Source organism: Mustela nigripes, chromosome 17 (genome assembly GCF_022355385.1).
Source record: "Mustela nigripes isolate SB6536 chromosome 17, MUSNIG.SB6536, whole genome shotgun sequence".
Lineage (NCBI taxonomy): Eukaryota > Metazoa > Chordata > Mammalia > Carnivora > Mustelidae > Mustela > Mustela nigripes.
In genome coordinates, this window is record NC_081573.1 from 33,043,340 (window position 1) to 33,064,044 (window position 20,705).

A 20,705-nucleotide genomic window follows, 5' to 3' on the forward strand; every position below is an offset into this window, starting at 1 on the left:
GTTTCACCAAATCGGCTGGAGACCCAGAAGGCCCCTTCTTCCACCTTGCCTCACCCCAGGTGCCCGGAAAGGCTGGATACAGGGACAGAAAGGGCCGGTGTCCCATTCCAGCCAAGAAATTCCAGATGGCCCATCATTCTTTTTTTTTTTAAGATATTTTATTTTTTTATTTGACAGACAGAGATCACAAGTAGGCAGAGAGGCAGGCAGAGAGTGGGAAGCAAGCTCCCTGCTGAGCAGAGAGCCCAATGTGGGGCTCGATCCCAGGGTCCTGGGATCATGACCTGAGCCGAAGGCAGAGGCTTAACCCACTGAGCCACCCAGGTGCCCCGGCCCATCATTCTTATCGTGGTCAGGAGCAGCCATGGGCAGAGCCCTCCACCCCCTGCTGACAGGCACCCTTGTTCAGTTCTGGGCATGTTTTTTGGCAACTTCTACTTACACAGCATCGTGGGGAAATAGCACTGAGGGGCAGCGGTGTTCCTGGCGAGGAAGTGAGAACCCGCCTGGGGGCTCTAGCAGGAGGCAGAGTGTAGGGAATGCAGGGGGTTCACAGTGCATGTGTATAATCACACACACGTGTGTGCACTAGTGCACACGTGCACATGCCGAAACACATGTGCACATTTAGACATGCACACATGTACCTGCCCGTGTACAGACCTGCATGTACGCGCACATTTCTACCCACAGCTGCCTTCCCTGGTCGGGCCGAGTGTCGACCTCACTTCTCTCCTGCTGGGGACCCGCCCTGACAGATGAGCCCTGAGCCAGACACCGGGCCACAGCCAGTCCCAGAGCTGGTCCCAGAGCATCCCCCCACGTCCCCACAACATCTTCCATTCCCCCTCTCTTTCAGCGTTTCCCAGCCAGCTGGAGGCCAGTGAAGAAAGCCAGCCTGCCTCTCAGCTCCAGCACGGTGAGGCCCTGGGGGTGCGGAGTAAGAGGGGGGCAGTGAGGATGCTGAGGCCCCACCTCGCGCCCTGAAGGGGCAGACAGTGGCTGGGCACAGTCATTTCCCTTAAACCAGCCTCCTCATTCTGCAACACATCTGCACATATCCCCTCCCTGCCAACATGGATCCTAGGCACCCACCCCCCGCCCCCACCCCATCTCTCCCTCTGCAGCCCTGAAGGCTTTGGCCTGTCCTGATACCTGTTCCCAGAGGTCTAAGCTGGAATGTCCTGAGCGAGCAGGAAGGTGTCAGCCCTTGGGCAGTGCCGAGATCCCAGCCACTCTCACTAGAGGAGGCGTGTTCTCACCTTGTGCCCTAGCCTCAGGCCTCGTCCTCCAAACCCTGAGACTCAGGCCCCACATCACTGAGATGCCCTGGGCCCCGATATTAACCCACAGACCACTGTCCACACCCTGGCAACCTTGGACTGATTTTTCGGGTAGAACAGAGAGAGGTCAGTGATCAAATGGTGACCACCTCGGGATTCATGGGCCAACTTCTTATTTTTTTTATAGTGGCAAAATATACATGTCCATTTTTAAAGATTTTATGTATTTGAAAGAGAGAGTGAGCTCAAGCAGTGGGAAGGGGCAGAGGGAGAGGGAGAAGCAAATTCCTCAGTGAGCAGAGAGCCTGACCTCGGGCTCCATCCCAGGACGCTGAGATCATGATCTGAGCTGAGGGCAGATGCTTAACCGACTGGGCCACCCAGGCACCCCTATCTTAACCATTTTTTTAAATGTATTTTTTTAAAAGATTTTAATTATTTATTTGACAGAGAGAGAGAGATCACAGGCAGAGAGGCAGGCAGAGAGAAAGGAGGAAGCAGGCTCCCCGCAGAGCAGAGAGCCCGATGTGGGGCTGGATCCCAGGACCCTGAGATCATGACCTGAGCTAAAGGCAGCGGCTTAACCCACTGAGCCACCCAGTGGCCCGTTAACCATTCTTAAGTGCACAGTTCGGTGGTATTAAATTCACTCTTGGGTGACCATCACCACCATCTATCTTCATCTTGGAAAGCTGAAACTCTGTCCCCACTGAACCATAGCTCCCCAGTCTCCTCTCCCCCAGCCCTGGGGAACAACCATTTTACTTTCTGTCTTTATGATTTGACCACTCTCAGTAGCTTTTATAAGTGGAACCATCTTGTGACCGGCTCATTTCACTCAACATCTTGTCCCTTGTCCGTGTCAGGATTTCCTTCCTTTGTGAGGCTGATGAACATTCCATGATCTGTGTACACCACCCTTGGCTTATCCATCCATCCACTGCTAAACTCTTGGGTTGCTTCCATAGTTAAGCTCTTGTGAATAATGCTGCTGTGAACATGGGTGAACAAATATTTCTTCAAAATCCTGCTTTCAGTTCTTTTTTTTTTTTTTTTTAAGTTTTTTTTTTTTTATTTGACAGAGAGAAGTCACAAGTAGATGGAGAGGCAGGCAGAGAGAGAGAGAGAGAGGGAAGCAGGCTCCCCGCCGAACAGAGAGCCCGATGCGGGACTTGATCCCAGGACCCTGAGATCATGACCTGAGCCGAAGGCAGCGGCCTAACCCACTGAGCCACCCAGGCGCCCCTCTTTTTGAGTATATCTCAAAATCCAGGGTCATATGGCAGTTCTATCTTTAAATTTTTTGAGGCACTTCCGTACTGTTTTCTCATCCTCAGTGCCATTTTGCCTTCCCACCAGCAGCGCACACGGGTTGTGATTACTCTACATCCTCGCCAGCCCTTGTTTTCTGATTTTGAAAAATATAGTAGCTATCGTGATGGGTGTGAGGAGGTATTGATCTCATTGTAATTTTGATTTGCATTTCCCTAATGATTGGTGGTGCTGAGTGTCTTTCATGTGCTTATTGCCCATTCTTGTGCCTTCTTGGGAGCTGTGTCTCTTCAAGTTCTCTGTCCATTTTTTTTTAACTACTTTGTTCGTTTTGCTGTTGTTGAGGTTAGGGGTTCTTTATATATTATGGATACTAATCCTTTTTCAGATCTATGTTTTGCAGACCTCTCTCATTCTATAGGTTCTCTTTTTATTCCGTGGATAGTGTCTTCTGATGCACAAAATGTTTTTCACTTTCATCAAGCCTGTTTTGTTTGTTTTTTTCTTGTGTTCCCTGGGCCTTGGAGCCGTATCCAAGAAATCATTACCAAATCCAATGTTGTGAAGTTTTTGCCCTATGTTTTCTTCTAAGAGTTTGATTGCTAGGGGTCTTATATCTGGGTTCTTGATCCATTTTGAGTTAATTTTTGTATGTGATGTTAAGAAAGGGTCCATCTTCATTCTTTTTTGTGTGGACACCCACTTTTCTCAGCACCATTTTTTGAAAAGATTGTCCATTCCACATTAAAAGGATTTGACACCCTTCTCAAAAATTATTTAACCATATATGTGAAGATTTCTTTCTGGGCTCTCTATTCTATTCCATTGGTCTATATATCTGTCTTTATGCCGGTTGCCACCCTAATTTGCTTACTGTAGCTCTGTAGTAAGCTTTGAAATCAGGAAGTATGAGCCTTCTAACTTTGTTCTTCTTTTTTCAAGAGTCTGTGGCTCTTTGGGGTCCCTTGGGATTCCAGACGAATTTTAGGATCCATCTTCCTATATCTGCAGAAAAGGTCATTGGGATTTGACAGAAATTGTGTTGAATCTGTAGATTGTTTGGGGTAAGATTATGTTTTGTAGTTTTTTTTTTTTTAAGATTTTATTTATTTGACAGAGAAAGAGAGATCAGAGGTAGGTAGAGAGTCAGGCAAAGAGAGAGAGGGGGAAGCAGGCTCCCTGCTAAGCAGGCTCCCAGCCTCTTCGGAAAGGCTAAGCAGGGAGCCTGATGCGGGGCTTGATCCCAGGACCCTGAGATCATGACGTGAGCCGAAGGCAGAGGCTTAACCCACTGAGCCACGCAGGCCTCCCAGTGTTTTGTAGTTTTCATCATGCACGTTTTCCACCTTCTTGGTTAATGTTTAAACATTTTATTCTTTTGAAGCTTTCGTAAAGGGAATTATTTTTGTAATTTCCCTTTTAGGTTGTTCATCTGTGCAGAAATGCAGCTCATTTTTATATGTCAACTTTGTATTCCTGCTACTTTGCTGAATTCATTGATTAGTTCCAAAAGATCCTTTTGTGGAGTTTTTAAGGTTCTCTACATATATGACCCTATCCTCTGCAAACAGGTTTTACTTCTTCCTTTCCAATTTAGATGTCTTTTATGACTTTTTCTTGCCTAATTACTCTGGCTAGGACTTCTAGTACTATGTTGAATAGAGGTGGTGAAAGCCTTTACCCCTGCCTTATTCCCGATCTTAAAGGGAAAGCTTTCCATCTTTCACCATTGTGTCTCAGGATGGCTGTGCACTCAGAACCTTTATTTCTATGGGAAGTATGGGCTTTTTACCATAGCTGTGCATGGCAGTAACATCAACAGGCTTCAACAGAAAACATCCACCCCATAATCCCAGCTCCCCAGCAGATCAAAACCATTTAGTCCTGGTCCCTTCTGGCCGGTACCTATACCATTGAGCTGGTATAATTATCACATAGTTGTGACCAGACCTGAATGATGCTTAGCCAGTGGGCCCTTTATTAAGAGAGGACTTGGGGAATATTAAAATACCCTCAAACTGGTTCCAGTCCCTCTCAGGGGTCCCCAAATCTCCCTGCAGCCCAGCACTTTTACAGCCAACACCTATCAGGGAGAGGGTCCTGCCCAGGGGCTTCTCTGGTCACTGATGCCCGGCTGGGGGAGTATCCCACTTTACTTCTTCACATTTTTCCCTAAATCCTCTTTCCTCTCTTCTTCCCCTCTGTTCTCTCTCCCCTTCCTTCTTGTTTTCCTTCTTCCTCTTCTCCTTTCCCAGACTCTTCGGTAAGGCACTAAAGTATCTCTTAGGAATCCACAAAACAGTTAAGAATCTGAGAAACCAGTAAGGGAAGTGAGGAAACATGAGAGATGTGAAGTAAGGGTGATGAAACACACTGACCCCAGGGGGAGGGCGCAGAACTGGCCTAGTCCATTGAAAACCCCACTTTTCTAACCAGCAGTGGCCTCAACAAGACCTGCATCTTTCCCAAGCCATTCAATGGCCAAGGCTGAGTGTTTCTGAGGCTGCTGGCTGTGGGCCCAGCTTCCCGCATCCTGGCCTGGGAGATCAGCCATCCCAGAGCCCCCGAGTCTGTCACCCAGGCCTGGGACTCCCTTCTGCCAACAGAAACTGGTGTTGATGATTCAACCTCTACCCGCGGCCTGCCTTTGCCTTTGCCCTTGCCCAGGCCTGCCTTGGCCACTGCCTTTGCAGTGACACTTGTCTGTCTGTTTGTGACCTGGAGCTCCCCAAAGGTGCTTGGTGACCCCTCAGCTCAGGCCCCCAGACTTCACCCCTTACTCTTCTCTCATTCTTTCCAGGCCTCAAGCGGCCTTATCAGAGCTGTGGGTCCTCACCCCGCCCGAAGCAGTGCAAGAAGCAGCAGCTAGGTGGGTACCAAGGTGGGGAAGGATCCAGACATCAGGACCTGCCCTGGGGCCAGGACACAGATCCTGGACTCTGTGCCCCGCTGATAAGCTCCCAGGAGCCCAACAACTCTGGTCTTCCTTCCAACAGAGATAGACTGGACGTCCTGGGTGGATGGGGAGAGGTGACCAGTATGACCTCAGACTTGGGGCCTTATTGGCCAGTTTAGAGATGGGCAGAATACCAGGGAGATTTTCCCCCACCACAAGGCATGGGAGCTGCTGAGGACCGGCCAGGCCAGAGGGAGTAGAGTAGACGGAACTTCTCTCACTCTCCACCCATTGGCCAAAAGAATCCTTGTTCTCAACCAGCTGTCCCCAGCATCCCCTGACAGTGGCCCCAGTTCTTCCCCTGGGCCACCCAAGTTTTCCCGGGGATCCAACAATTAAAAAGTCAGTGCCCGGCATAGTAAGGGCCCAGCTTCCAGTTCTGACTGGCGAGTGCCTAGGCCTACAGGTGACTAGCCCTCACCCCTGGGGAATTGCAAAACTGAAATATTAGGTGGGGAAGAGGCTACTCAGATACAGAAGATGTTGCAATGGGAGGCCCCCCTTCCCCTCCCCCATCTCACCAACAACTTTACACCATCTATATTGTTGCAAAACAAACAGAGCCATGATCTGCGCTCCCCCAGCCGGACTTCTCCATTTGAATGGCCCCCAGAATCAAGGCTTCTGTAGAACTAGGAACCAGGGACTGGGGAACCAGTTCCTTCTAGGAATTGTGTGCTCTTGCCAATCCCCATGCCCTTGAACACACAGCTGAGGCTCCAGGCTCCCAACAGCCAGTGCTGGGGTGAGGGGATCTGGGGGTGGGAGGCCACTCATGCCTTGCCCTGCCCCCTGCAGAGTTGGCCCAGAGGTACCTGAAGCTACTGAAGACCTCCACCCAGCAACGCTATGGCAGTAAGATCCCTGGGCCAGGGCAACCCCTAGCCTTCCACCAGGCCTACATCCCCCCAATCCTGCAGTGGAGCCGGACCCCGACACCCTTCCGCACCCAGGAGGGGATGGCGCCGGGGGATCCCAAGGCAGAAGATGGTGCGGACGTGAGCATCCGGGACCTCTTCAGCACCAGGGCCGACAAGGGCCCGAGGGTGACGGTGCTCCTGGGGAAGGCGGGCATGGGCAAGACCACCCTGGCCCACCGGCTCTGCCAGAGGTGGGCTGACGGCCAGCTGGACCGCTTCCAGGCCCTGTTTCTTTTTGAGTTCCGCCAGCTCAACCTGATCACACGTCTCCTGACGCTGCCCCAGCTCCTTTTCGACCTGTACCTGAGCCCTGAGGCAGGCTCCGACCTGGTCTTCCAGTACCTGGAAGAGAATGCTAATGGAGTCCTGCTCATCTTTGATGGGCTGGACCAGGCCCTGCATCCCCGCTCCAGCAGAGGGCAGGCAGGTCCTGAGGACCCAAGTCCGGCCCTTGACCTCTTCTCCAGCCTCTGCCGGGGGACCCTGCTGCCCGGCTGCTGGGTATTGGCCACCTCCCGCCCAGGGAAGCTGCCCAACTGCCTGCCTACAGAGGCAGCCAGAGTCCACATGTGGGGCTTTGATAGGCCGCGGGTGGAGGAGTACGTGGGCCGCTTCTTCCCGGACCAGCCGGGGCAGGAGGCAGCCCTGGCGGAGCTGCGGGGCAGCAGACACCTCCAGAGCTTGTGTGCCGTGCCTGCGCTCTGCCAGGTCACCTGCCTCTGCCTTCTCCGTCTGCTCCCGGGCAGCCCCCCAGGCCAGTCTGCGGCCCTCCTGCCCACCGTGACTCAGAACTACGTGCAGATGCTGTCCACCCTCGGCCCCCGTGGGTACCTGCCTCCCGAGGCCCTGCTGGAGCTCAGTGAGGTGGCCCTGATCGGCCTGCAGACCGGGAAGGTCATCTTCTCTGTAGGAGACATCCGCCCACCCACAATGGCCTTTGCGGCTGCCCTCAGTTTGCTGACCTCCTTCTGCATCTGCACTGGCCCGGGGCACCGGGACACAGGCTACGCCTTCACCCACCTCAGCCTACAGGAGTTTTTTGCTGCCTTGTACCTGATGACCAGCCCCAAGGTGGACGGAAATGCACTTGCCAGCCACATCACTCTCAGTTCTCGCTGGGTGCTGCGGACCAAAGCTAGGCCTGGCCTCTTAGACCACCTCCCCACCTTCCTGGCGGGGCTAGCGTCCCGTGCCTGCCGACCCTTCCTCAGCCTCGTGGCCCAGCGGGACGAGATGTGGGTGAGTGCCAGGCAGGCCGTGGTGATGCAAGCCTTGAGGAAGTTGGCCGCCCGCAGGCTCACGGGGCCGAAGATTGTGGCGCTCTGTCACTGCGTGGGTGAGACCCAGGAGCCTGAGCTGGCCAGTCTCATGGCCCAGAGTCTCCCCTGTCACCTGTCCTTCCACAATTTCCCACTGACCTACGCTGACCTGGCTGCCCTGACCAGCATCTTGGTGCACAGGAACGCCCCCATCCACCTAGATTTTGAGGGCTGCCCTCTGGAGCCCCACTGCCCTGAGGCCCTGGTGGGCTGTGAGCAGGTCGAAAATCTCAGGTGAGAGTAGGATCAGGGGAGGACGGGGGAGGCCCTGGGAGGGACCTGGGCTTCGGGAGAGTGGAGTTGGTCAGACCCTTGCCAGGGGAGGCTGGGCGTAGATCTTGAACGTGAGGACAGAGTCCAAACTGCCCCTCGACCCGAGAGCCGGTGCAGAAGCTCCCTTCCTTCTGAGACCTTAGGGTCCAGGTGTCCTTGCGTTGGCTGGGAATCTGCTGACTCTCCCTGTCCCTCTCAGCCGTAGACTGGAGCCTCTGACTCCAGAGGTGGTCTGACTTTGGGCAGGTTACTTAACCTCGCAGCCTGAGTTTCTTTGTCCCTAAAATGAATCAGTAATAATACCAACTCCATGAGGAGAGTTGTGAGAGTTGTGAGTTATTGTGAGAGCCTGGTAAGAGATTGCTGGGAAAACCCTCCTTAGCAAGCGCCTAGTGCACAGCAAAGGCTCAGTATGTGTAGCACGATTGAGAGAAAAGGTGAAGCCCAGAGAACCCAGTCCCCTGCCCCCCAGTACAGTGAGTGAAGTAATGTTGAATTTTGTGGAATGCTCAGAGGTAAGCGGTCCAGGTCTCTAAGCTGGCTGAGCTCCATGTGGTCATGCAGGGACCCAGGCCCCTCCCCCTGATGCTCCATCATCCCCTTGGGCATCTAGATCTGCATGGTCAAACCCGGGTCATGGGCATCTCTGCTCCGGCTTCAGGGAAGGGAAGGGAGCGTGCATTAGATACACCCAGTTTGTCAAAGCCCACACACATGGAGATGGGACACGTCCCTTTGGCTCACCTTTCAGTGACAAGAACATATCTACATAGCCACGCTGAGCTGCATGGGAGGCTGGAAATGTGAGTGGGAAACTATTCCCAGTTAGAGCTGCATCCGTGGAGAATGGGTTTCCGTGGGCAGTTAGCAGTCTTTGCCATACTACGTGTTTCTTATTTCTACAAACAACAGCTCCTGCTACTACTATTAATGTCACCATTCAGTTCCATCTGGCAGAGGAAGGGGTGGGAGTGATGGCTTCTAAGCCCTGCCCAGCACTGAGGCTCTGCCATCTTGCTTCTTCCTGTGGCAGCTTTAAGAGCAGGAAGTGTGGGGATGCTTTTGCCGAAGCCCTCTCCAGGAGCCTGCCGACAATGGGGAGCCTGAAGAAGCTGGGGTGAGCCAGGGCTTGGGTCCTAGAGGAATCCTCAGCTAGAAATGCCTGGAACTCTCCCCTCTCCCTTTGACCCCGCACAGGGCAGATTCCTGGCCTACCCCCCTTTCCCACCCCCATTCTTGCCCACCACGTTTGCTTACCCTGTAGGTTAGCAGGAAGTAAGATCACTGCCCAAGGCATCAGCCACCTGGTGCAGGCTCTACGCCTCTGTCCACAGCTGGAGGAGGTCAGGTGAGTGATTTCCAGGTAGACCAGCTGGCTAGGGGGACAATTTATTTCCCAGGTCCCTGGGCTCCCCACCCCCACCCCAGAGCCTATAATGAGTCCTGCATTTTCCATCAGGATTGGGCCTGTTTTTCAGTGAGACCCAGAGAGGGGAAGCTTTGGTCCAAAAACGGGGTGGGGATAGATCCAGACACAAGTCTCCCCAAAACCTTGGAGCACTGCTACCTTCATCTAATAGTTGGGGCTGTCTCGAAGGACCTTGAGTTTTGAGGCCCCCGTTCTCCTCTTTCTGTGACCTTGAGAGAAGGGATGGCCATGTGTAGGCAGGTGTCAGGCACAATGGGTCCACACAAGTGCATGAAACACACACATACCTTCACACTTGTGCACATGTGTGTTCACACGTGCACTCGTCTGCTCACTTAAATACATTCCCTTCACATGCACATTCATAGCTGTATACATACTTGTGCATACTTAGAACCACATACCATTTAGTTGCAACTTACATGCTAACTGATTACATCTGTGCAGATATAGTCCTGCCTTGTGTTTGTGATGAGTAGCCCAGGAGGGATGGGGCTGGGGAGCATTCTCAAGAGCTCATGGGCAGAACCACCACGAGCTTGTAAGGCAACTTTAGGAGATTTAGAAGGGCACCCTTTTGTCCAGACCCATGCAACCTGACACTAAGTCATCCCACTTACTGAGTGGAGTGTTAGCCGGACCACAGCTCCTATCCCCTCAACTGGGTGCCTTTCTGTGGGATCACTAGCTGGCAGGAGAAAATACAAAGATCACTGTTAATAATCAGGAGGAAAAAAGTGTCAACAGGTTCACATTCCTAAACCTTTGCACTAACCAGAGCAATCATGCACAAAAGGACCCTTGCACTTCTGTCCCTTTGGCTAGGAACTCAGGCAAGACTGGATTGGAGACTCCATTTGATGGGGAATTTGAGGTCAGAAAGAAAGTGCTTGGCCTAAGGTTCTGGGTGAGTCAAGACCAAAGCTGGGGCTGGAAGCAGCATCTCCTGTATCCCAGTCTAGACTCCACTTATCACCCAGGAGCCAGGAGGCCCTGATAAACTCTGGCCTCAGGCACATCCCAGATGTAGCCCTAAAAGCAGTGTTCTGGATGTCCTCTTCCCACCTCATGAGGCCTTCACAGCCCGTTATCCCGATCTCTTGGGCCATTAGGCAGGAAGTCCCCCTTGGGGCTGAATAGGGACAGACGTGAGGACAGCAGAGGGCTTCTTCTAGCTGGGCCTACTGGGTACTGTGGAGGAGGTCACCAACATATTGTGGGCCTATGACTTGGGGCAGCCATGTCACCTGCCAACTGGGGCCCCCAAGTCCCCCAGCTCCATGGCTGAGGGGCTGGGGCTCTCAGCTTTCAGGATAACCAGCTCAAGGACTGGGCTGTGCTGAACATCGTGGAGGTACTTCCTTGTTTGCCGCAGCTTCGGAAGCTTGAGTAAGCAATCTTTCCAACCCCTGCCTGAGCCCCTCACTCCCGGCCTGGGAAAGCAAAGAAAGTCTGGGGCCCCTGGGATATAGGATCCACTCCTGATACCCTCGCCACAATCTTGCAGCCTGAGCCGCAACAATGTCTCCGTGTCAACACTTCTCTGCTTGACAAAGGTAGCAGTCGAATGTCCTACTGTCAGGACCCTGCAGGTCAGGTGAGCAAAAGAGGTGGAATCTGGGCCTTCAGAGGCTTGAGAAAAGGGAGGAGAGTGTAGGGAGTGGGGAATGCAGCACCATGTCTGCAGTACGTATGTATGTGGGCCTGAATCCGTTTTATTCACTTCAAGATCTCCAGAGCCCAGCTCAGGACTGGCACCTGGTACCCAGTATATAGTGGCTGAGCGGAACGATGCATGGATAGATGGGCAGAGGGTTGAAAGAGTGGGTCAACACATCTAGGAAGCGGTAGTTTTAGCTGTGGAATCCTGAGCCGCGTGTCGCTCTCCATGGTGCTGAACGGAGTGGGTCAAGTGCCGTCGCTCCTTACCCTAAAATACAGTTAATTCCCACAAAAGCTCTTTGCATTCCTAATTTCAAAAGTCCTCTCTGTAAATATTGTTTTCCTGACCTTTAAAAATACTCTCTCGGATTTATCAAGCAACGACAGTCACAAATTTTACTTGTCTGATTTGGGGCATTTCTGCCAGTTGTTTCTCTGTTGGTTATAATAAAATAGACTTCCTCTGGATGTCTGGGGCTGCAAGGGGAGTGCAGGTAGTGGGCGATGTGCTGCTTTCCAGTCCACCGGTTTCATGGCTCAGTGTCTGACTCTTGCAGGGAGGCAGATCTCATCTTCCTTCTTTCACCGCCCACAAAGACTGCTGCAGAGCTTCAAGGGTAAGAACCTAGGGAGGCGGTGGGTCTGGGCTCATTCCAAGGTGCAATCTGGGCTCAACCATTGGCAGAGTAAGATGGCCAAAAGAGAGCCTATGAAGATCTGGAATGTGGGGCTGCCCTGAGAAATACCTTTCTTCTCAAAGTTGACAAAGGACTTTACCTTCCTCTAGCATGTCTGGACCACATCTGGTCCCTGTGCTGGAGGGAGCATCCCCAGAAATCTCAGAGCAAGTCAAGCCCTTAGGGAAGGCATGACTATAGATTGGTGTTAGTATGTGGGAAAAGCTCTGGAAAATTCTTCCATCTAAAAAAAAGTGTGTGGGGGGGGGGAGAAATGGTGATACCCACATCTCAGAGTACTCTGAGGATGAAACGAATTAATATACCGAAAATGCTTAAAACACCGCTGACATCCTGGTGACACTCAGATGCCGGCTAATCCAGCTGTGCATGGATTCCAGTTTGGCTGGTCCTGCATGGGCAAAGAAAGTGAAGCAGCTGTTCCATGAGAGAACGTTCCAACTGGACTTTCTCTCACTCCTTCTCGGCTGACCAAGACTCACAGACTTGGTATAAAGTATGTCCCTGGGCAAGTCCTTTCCCTGCTCCGAGCTTCCGTTTCCTCACCCATACAACAATCTAGTCAGTCCAGTATCTTTTTCCCCTCTGGCTGTATGGAGCTGAGATGCCAGTATGGTAGCCACTAGCCACATGTGGCTAATTAAGTATATATTAATTAAAATTAAGTTTTAAAAAATGAACATTTTAAGTTTATCAGCCACATTAGCTGCATTCCAGGGACTCAATGGCCGTGGAAGACTAGTGTCTCCCACAGTGGATGGCGCAGATCTAAAACATTCTCTTCATTGTGGAAAGTTCTGTCAGATGGTGCCAATCTAGAGGTCTATGAAAACCTGGCCAGTAACATGCCAGCTTGTCTGCAGCCCCCACTCGTCCCGTGGCCCAGTGGGAGAGAGCCTGGAGGTGGCACAGCCTGGACCCACACACAGTCCATGCTCCCAGCCATTAGAACCACAGGCGGCACGTGTAGAAATAGAGAGCTTCACAACATAGGAATAGCAACTTCTTTTTGCTGAGCTTCAATTCTGTGCCCGTTCTGGGTGCTTGGCCAAACATTGTCTCATTTTTAGTCCTTCAATCACTGTGTGTTAGTGTCATTCCATCTTGGGAAAGAGACCATAGAAGCTCCGATAGGGGAAGTGACTTGGCCAAGGCCACACAGCTCTGGCAGAGCCAGAATTTGAATAAAGTTTATTTGTCCTCAAACATTTTGCTCTGGCTGCTTTGCTGAATAGCACATTTAGCTCCTCCAAACAACCATCTCTGTTACTCATTCCCGGTGGGTGGTGCCCTGGGCTCTTCAGGCGCGGAACCCAAGACAAGAGGTTTGGCCCTTCAGGACTCTAAGGCGAGGCCACTGTTGGATTTGTTCTTGCCAGAGCGCCAGACCTGCAGGGAAATGCTGGCCAGAGGGAAGAGGCTCAGAGTAGAAGTCTGACACTCAGGTACCTCTGTGGGCTCCATTGCCTTAAGGGGAGGGATATGGTAGGGGGATGGGGGGGTGCCTTCCTAGGAGAGGTATAGCAGGGGTGAGGAGGCTAAAAGGAAAAACAGGCATGGGGCAGAGAAAGGACCTGAATAACCCATCCTGGCCTGAATAAGGAACTTCTGTCATAACGGCAATAATTACAACTAATTTAATGGGCCCTTGCTACACACTGGGCACTGTAGTATTTGATATCCTTTTCTCACTGTAATTCTTTTGAAAACCCTGCCAAGTATACTTTATTATTCCTATTTGATAGAGAAGGAAAGTGAGGTTAAGGGCTTTGTCTAAGGTTGCCCAGTTACTAAGAAGCAGGACCAGGATGAGACCCTGGTCTGACTGCCTCCTGACTCCTCTGGCTCCCACTCCCGGCAGTGGCCCTTGGGGCCGGAGGAGGTGTGGTGTTGCTTCTTGTCCTGAGCACCCCTGCATCCACCCTCACTCCAGGCTCCAGCAGTGTGAGCTCAGGTTCCATGAAGCACAGGGGCTCATAGCCCAGCTCCAGGAAGGTCCCCGCCTGGATGAAGTGGAGTGAGTATTACAGAAAGTGCTGGGGTGGGAGGTGCCCACTTTGGGCGCGTGATGTAAGGAAGGGCATGCTGCCTCATTAAGAATCTGGGGAGGTGCGCCTGGGTGGCTCAGTGGGTTAAGCCTCTGCCTTCAGCTCAGGTCATGATATCAGGGTGCTGGGATTGAGCCCTGCATCAGGCTCTCTGCTTGGCGGGGAGCCTGCTTCCCCCTTTCTCTCTGCCTGGCTCTTTGCCTACTTGTGATCTCTCTTTCTGTCAAATAAATAAAATCTTAAAAAAAAAGAACCTGGGGAACTCAGACCACAATGGCATCTACCACTGTTCAGCACTTGCCCTCGACCAGGCTTTTTTGCATATATCCTCTCATTTGATTTTACCGTCTCTGAGATGTGTAAGTATTATTACTATGCACACTTCATGGAGGAGGAAATTGAACTACACGGAGGCTAAGTTTGCTCAAGGTCACACAGCTAGGAAGAGTCCAGGCCAGGGTTCAAACTCAGACAGTCTGACTCCCACCAGCCTTGTCCTTGTAAGCGGTGTCATTGAGAGCTGCAAAGTAGAGACCTTATCACATGTGTCTTCCAAACCACAGCCCTCAGGGTCCCTTCCCCCGTCTTCCTCCCAGAGTACAGTGAGATCACCTTCCCTTTTGGGGCTGGAGAAGTTCTGTTAATGCCCAGCTCCTTTGAGAGTAGGGCTTGGGATTGGTAGAGGCCCTGTCATGTCCCCAGGACCGGGGACCCTTGCTAGGACTATGCCAGGAAATCAAATGGGCATGAGGGTGGAGTGATGGACTGCTGTAGTGTGAGGAAAGCAGCCCCAACCTAGGGAAGGATGAATGGGTGAGGACCTTGGTGACTAGAGCTTGAACCTTGACCTTGTCCCACTGAGAGAAGCAAGACAGGATTAGAAGTTTCTGCAAAACACAGGACATCACCAAGCCTGAGCCTCCCCCACACCTGCCCTGGTGCTCTCACCTGCAGTATGGCCTCATCACCCACCTGGCTAGCCAGACCAGACATCTCTCAGCTCCTGCACCCTCCCCCAGAGCCAGCCCATCCCAAATCTACCCACCACTTACATAGCTCTCAACACCACCCTCTTTTCATCCACTTCCCCCATCCAAACCACTCTCACTCCTCACCCAGATGACCCATCAGCCTCCTCACTGGGTTCCCTGCTTCGACACTGGCCACTTCCATGTAGCAAAGAGTGACCTGCATTTCACTGCTCACTACTGCCTGCCCCCCCTTTACGCCTTCCCACTGCTCGTGGTGAAGCCCAAATCCTAAAATCCTGTGTGATCCAAAACGCTGCCTCCAGCCCACCAAGCCCCATCTGACCCTGTCCTGTCACTGAGATCTTCAGTCCTACACAGTGCCTTCCTTTCAGCTCCTCCAGTGGGCTATGCCCCAGGACCTTTGAATGAGCTGCTCCCAATACCAGGAACATCTTTCCCCCATCTCTGTCCCACCCCTTACCTACTGAGCTCCTGGTGCTTCAAGCAAGTAGTTCCAACATCAGGGAATGTTTCCCTGATGCCCATGGTAGATCTGATGCCCCTAAAATCATGGAGTTTATCATAAGAAGCAATTACGCAGGTTGGAGCATAAAAAAGCAGCTGGGGTGGGGCCTTGAAATTAGGCTGCCTGGGTTCAAACCCCAGGTCCACCTTTCAGGAGGTGCTTTAACCTCTGTCTACCTCGATTTGCTCATCACTAAGATGAGGATAGTAACAGGGCCTGCCCCACAGGGTCCTTATGAGGATGAAATGTCCAGTAATGGTAGAAGCAACTGGACCAGTCAGGACTCATCATACACAGCCTTGTGGTGTTTATCATTATTAGGACTCATTTACCAGAGTGCTGCTTTGCCTAAAGTCAAGGAGGGACTGTGCGAGTGCTAAGGCTGAAGGGGGGGGGGGGACCCCGCCCCAATGGCACAAGTCATGGGGACCCCTCTATCTCAGCCTTTCAGGAAACCAGCTGGACAATGAGGGCTGTCGACTGATGGCAGAGGCTGCCTCTCAGCTGCACATCGCCAGGAGTCTGGAGTGAGTCACCGGCGTCACTGCTGGGTTGTGGGGGGTGAGGGGAGCCCCAGAGAGAGCCCCAGCTAGACCCTGGCACCCCGGTCTGCACCTGCAGTGGCCAAAGATAGTGCTGCTCCACTGACCTGCTCTCCCCCAACACCAGCAAAGCTGGAGCGGAGTCTGCCCATGACTTGCCTTTGCCTCTGGCAGGAGCCCCTGTCTCGGTTCCAACAACTAAAACCCCCCAGCGTGTGTAGAGCGGGTTCCTCGTACTTCAATGGCTAGTGCTCTAGTTCATCCTTGCAACAGCCCTGGGGCGGGGTGGGTGTTGTACTGCGCGTTGCATTAGGGTTCGGGGTGGGTGGGTTTTAGGGTGTTGAAGTGGGAAGAGGTGTGTTAGGGGGGGGCTACGGTGCCAAATTAAGGGGTGGGTTGGGGTTTGGGTGGGGTGTGTTGAGATCTTAGCATGCAGCGTGGGTCGGGTAGGGGAATGGTGAGGTTGAGTAACATGGTTTGGGATCTTGCCTTGGGAGTTCAGCCCTGACTCTGTCCCTTAGTAGCCTCAACATCATTTAATGTCTCTGGGCCTCAGTTTCTCCATTTGTAAAATGGGATGAAAATGGTGGTGATTTTTCAGACCAGGAGGCAGACCTAGAGAGGTGAAAACAGTGAGTCTGCTCTTCCCACACAAGCTGTGGAACCTTGTTCTCTGAGTGGGACAGCGAGGTCCTGAAGCTCTTGGCTCATGCACATGGCCCAGGATCCTTCAAGATACCCTGGTTAAGGACCCAGGACATCCCAAGAGTGGCAGCAAGCTACTGTGCCAGGAGGAGGGGACTGGAGCCTTCTAGGCCTGAGGACTTGAGCTGCCTGCTGACTGCCACCTCCCCCTCCTCTCCACAGCCTCAGCGACAACGGGCTCTCTGTGGATGGGGTATACTGTGTGCTGAGTGCAGTGAGCATGTGCCGGACCCTGGCAGAGCTACACATCAGGTAGGACCTCCCAGTGGACCCCAGTCACCCACTCCTCCCTCCAGCCTGGAGCTCCGGGGCTCTCCCAACATCCTCTTGAAGACCTTAGCATTCTTTCCGGGCCCAGGCCTTTGGGACCTGGAGGAGATGCTGCTGGTGCCCCACCACACCCTCTTTTCCCAGCTGCTATGAACTGGCTGCTTACAGCTTAGACCTTCTCCAGAAAACTACCTCAGGCTAATAGGAGCCACGGATGACACCTGGCCGGTCGTCCTCCCAGTTCCCCCAACCAGGAGTGGCCAATGACAGAGCCAGGGCCATCACTCCCTAGCCCCCTTGCCGCAGGTGGGACAAACCTTTGGTGCCCTTTACGCTCCAGAGCTCCCTGTGGGATCAGGCTGAGGACCTGCTCTGTTCTGCTTCCCTTGGTCCCTTCCCAGCTTCTCCTGAGAGCAGGCCCCCAGGACATCACAGACAGAAGTGATCAGGTGAGGCTCGGCCCTCTACCCCATTGGGAGGCTCAGGCTCTGCTTCTAGGAAACCTGACCCGAGGCAGTACCCAGCCTTACCTTATTTCTGTAAGTCTCCGGATTCAGTCTGGGGAGCTGAGGCCAGGTGCTATATTACTGTCAATGCAATCCCCACCCCGAGGGGCTCTAACCGAGTAGGGTGGTCCCTGCTTTAAACGCCCCTTGAAGGAGGAGAGAGACCCGATTAACCCAAAAGAGAGATGAGCGGACCTTGATTCACCGTAGGTAATGATCCAATAAAGGATCCTCACCTCGTTCCAAATGGTGCTCCGTTCATTTCTAGGGATTTACACTAAAGAAATCAACTGGGGCAAACACATTTAGATACAGGAATGTTCGCCACAGTGTTGTTTATAATAGGGGACAATGAACATGCCTTAAATATGTAGCCATTGGGTAGGAGATAAGTAAACTGAGTTACCTTCAGAGAGAAAAACTCAATGAAAAATGATGATATAGGTACAGTCTTAGTCTAGAGGGATGACTGTAATATAACTTTAATTCACCATTTCTATAGTAAAGCTTCTGAAACATACTCGAAAGGTAGGGAGAATGGCAAACACTCCAGCTCCCACCAATAATTATCAACGTTTTTGTCACCCGTATTTCACCTATCCCTTGAAAAATTACGTTTTAAATAAGAATCTGTCCTTTAATCCTATTGATTAAGAAGAAAAAAAGGAAGAGCATTCATTGCATTTTAAAAACAAAAGACTTTAAGCCCCCATTCCCAAATGTTATCCGCAGAAGAGGTGGTGGGTGATTTTTCTTGATTTTCTTCTTTCTTTTATTTGAAAGTTCTCCACACGGAAGAATTATGAGCTCTGCAATGAGTAATGTGTATTTAGAGGCGCTTGGGTGGCTCAGTCGGTTAAGCCTCTGCCTTCAGCTCAGGTCATGATCCCAGGGTCCTGGGATCAAGCCCTGCATCAGGGTCCCTGCTCAGCGTGGAGTCTGCTTCTTCTTCTCCCTTTGCCCCTCCCCCTTCTTGTGTTCTTTCTCACTGTCTCGCAAGTAAACACATAAAATCTTTAAAAAGGAAGGGAGGAAGGAAGGAAGGAAGGAAAGAAAGAAATGTGTATTTAACAGTCCGTTTACACAGTCAAGTTTAGAGATGCTCCTGCTGTACGTTACAACCCCCTGTGCACTGTCAGCACCTGTCCTGGAGCTGGCAGTGACCTCTGGCAGTGACCTCCCTGTGCTGGGTTGAGTGCCTTCACCTGCGGGTTCACACAGCAGAGGAGGGTTTCAGCCTGAGGCAGAGAAAAGGCAGAACTGAAGTTTTCTCTCAAGGGCTTTCCAGGAAACGAGGGCTGGTAAGTTTGCAAAATCTCTGTGGTAGAAAGATTCCAGGTGCCCAGAAGCTCAGGAAGTCACTGCAGAGTCAGGGGAGATGGCCTCAGCTAGAGGCCCGGGAATGGCGCCTTTGAGGTCCCTCCGGGCCGGGTTAGAAAATGGCCCCAGGACCCCCCTCAGCCTCTTGTCTCCTTCCTGTCTTCTCTCTCGGCAGCCTGCTGCACAAAACTGTGGTCTTCACGTTTGCCCCAGAGCAGGAGGAGCAGAAGGGGAGCTGGGACAGGTAGGGCCCCACATCATCCGGGCCCTGTCCTGAGCCAGGCCCAGACCCTCCCCAACCTCCACCGCTGGACAGCATCACTCAGCTCACAGGGGACCGAGACAGACTCACAAAGGAGCAGGAAGCCAGCAGGCTTGGCAAGGGACGCAGCCCAGAGGAGGGGAATGTCAGAGGAACGACTGCCCCCCCCATTTCCCTGTGACCCGGAATGGCCTCCTGGGGTGAGGGTGGGGTAGCCAGGGAGCCTTTTCCCCAGACACGGAGGCCCTCGGGCATAAACCCTAAGGATCTGCAGATCGCTTGGCCAGTAGCTCTGATTTTCGTCAGGACCTTCTGGCTCCCTCTGGCCCATGCCGTGTTAAAGCCATGTCCATACCTTGTCCCAGCGAGAGGCTGTGAGATTTATCCCGGGTCACACAGCCAGGATGCCTAGAAGCCCCGGGGGAAGCAGGGTCTCCAGGCCTCGGGTGGAGACTGAACGGTGGGTGGTAAGGCTGAGGCCGGAGACTGGCTCGGAGTGTGCTCAGCCCTGCCGTGGTATGTGTCCCTCTAGGACTGTGCTGCCGGTCAGCCTGACGTGCCAGATGCCCTCTGAGCTGCCCCCACGCCCCGCAGCAATCAGGTACAGAGATGGCCTTCCTCTGCTCAAAGCCCCTCACAGGCCTCCAGCCCCCAGGCCTCCCTGGAGGACACAACCTGCCTGTCCAGGAGTTGTGGCCTGGCTTCCCTGCCTGCCACCTTCCCCACCTGGGGCCCCCCACTTGTCTTAGCTCCCCTGGCCTCCAGCAGCTGATGGGTGGTGGGGACTCTGGATGGAGAGAATGGGGACATGTGTCACCTGCTTTCCTCATCCTGGGGCTGAGTTCAGCCCCTATAGGGCTCCTGTCCATGTTCTGGCTTCTCACTTATTCTGTGTCCATCTAAATCTCTCTGTCTCTGTTGTTCCTTATTTCTCTTGTATTTTCTGTTTCTCTGTCTTTGCTTGCTGCCCCTTCTGTCATTGTCTGTCTGTCCTCCCCTGGTGCTGTGTGTGCAGGTGTGTGTGCATGTGTGTAGGTGTGCACATGTGTAGGTACCCTTGTGTACATGTGTGTAGGTGTGTGTGCATGTGTGTGTAGGTGTGTGTTTGCAGATGCATGTGTAGGTGCGTGTGTGTAGGTGCATGTGTGCATGTAGGTGCACATCCCTATGTATGCCTGCATGCATAAGCACACGAGCTTGTGTGCGTGTCCGTGTGTCTGCAGCCATCTCCACTGTCTCTCATCTCGGTGTCTCTCCATCTTGGTCTCCCTGTGTCTCTGACTGGCCCTCGGCTGCCTGTGCAGTCTTAGGTGTGTGCTGGTGAGTCTCTGTCTCTCTGGATGCCAGACGCGTCCCTCTTCTTCCAGCCTCTCTGCCTGCATGCCTGGGGGCGGTGGCCGCTGTTGTCTCTGTCCTGAGGGGCCGCCCTTCCTCCTCTGCAGGCTGACACACTGCGGCTTGCAGGCCAAGCACCTAGAGCAGCTCTGCAGGGCGCTGAGAGGAAGCTGCCACCTCGGTCAGCTGGAGTGAGTGGCGGTGGCTGGGGGGTGGGGTGGGGGTGGGGCTCACAGGCAGCAGGTGTTTGCCTGAGTGGTTTTGTTTTGACTTTTTTAAGATTGTGATCAGAGGTGTTTCCCTGCTGCAATCAGGAACCCCTAAGGGAGTCCGGGCAGGGTTGTAGCCCTTCCCCCTAAAACATAGGTCCCGACATATGACCCCCTCTAAAGCCCCTCCCTGACCCCC

General features: G+C 52.9%; 1 protein-coding gene across 12 annotated transcripts in view; it reads left to right on the forward strand.

Annotated features, from left to right (window-relative positions):
- NLRC5 (NLR family CARD domain containing 5) overlaps positions 1-20,705 on the forward strand; it is an 84,927-nt gene that overhangs the window by 29,219 nt on the left and 35,003 nt on the right. For 10 of the 12 annotated variants that reach the window (XM_059383269.1, XM_059383279.1, XM_059383268.1 and 7 more), the window contains 15 exons: positions 860-919; positions 5,356-5,424; positions 6,310-7,984; positions 9,057-9,140; positions 9,288-9,371; positions 10,758-10,841; positions 10,960-11,049; positions 11,672-11,731; positions 13,192-13,257; positions 13,746-13,829; positions 15,801-15,884; positions 16,767-16,856; positions 18,876-18,944; positions 19,495-19,563; positions 20,405-20,488. In XM_059383269.1, the coding sequence (XP_059239252.1) occupies positions 860-919; positions 5,356-5,424; positions 6,310-7,984; positions 9,057-9,140; positions 9,288-9,371; positions 10,758-10,841; positions 10,960-11,049; positions 11,672-11,731; positions 13,192-13,257; positions 13,746-13,829; positions 15,801-15,884; positions 16,767-16,856; positions 18,876-18,944; positions 19,495-19,563; positions 20,405-20,488 (2,752 nt within the window). The remainder of the gene's footprint in view (positions 1-859; positions 920-5,355; positions 5,425-6,309; positions 7,985-9,056; positions 9,141-9,287; positions 9,372-10,757; positions 10,842-10,959; positions 11,050-11,671; positions 11,732-13,191; positions 13,258-13,745; positions 13,830-15,800; positions 15,885-16,766; positions 16,857-18,875; positions 18,945-19,494; positions 19,564-20,404; positions 20,489-20,705) is intronic. The other 2 variants (XM_059383274.1, XM_059383273.1) reach the window with 2 other exon arrangements.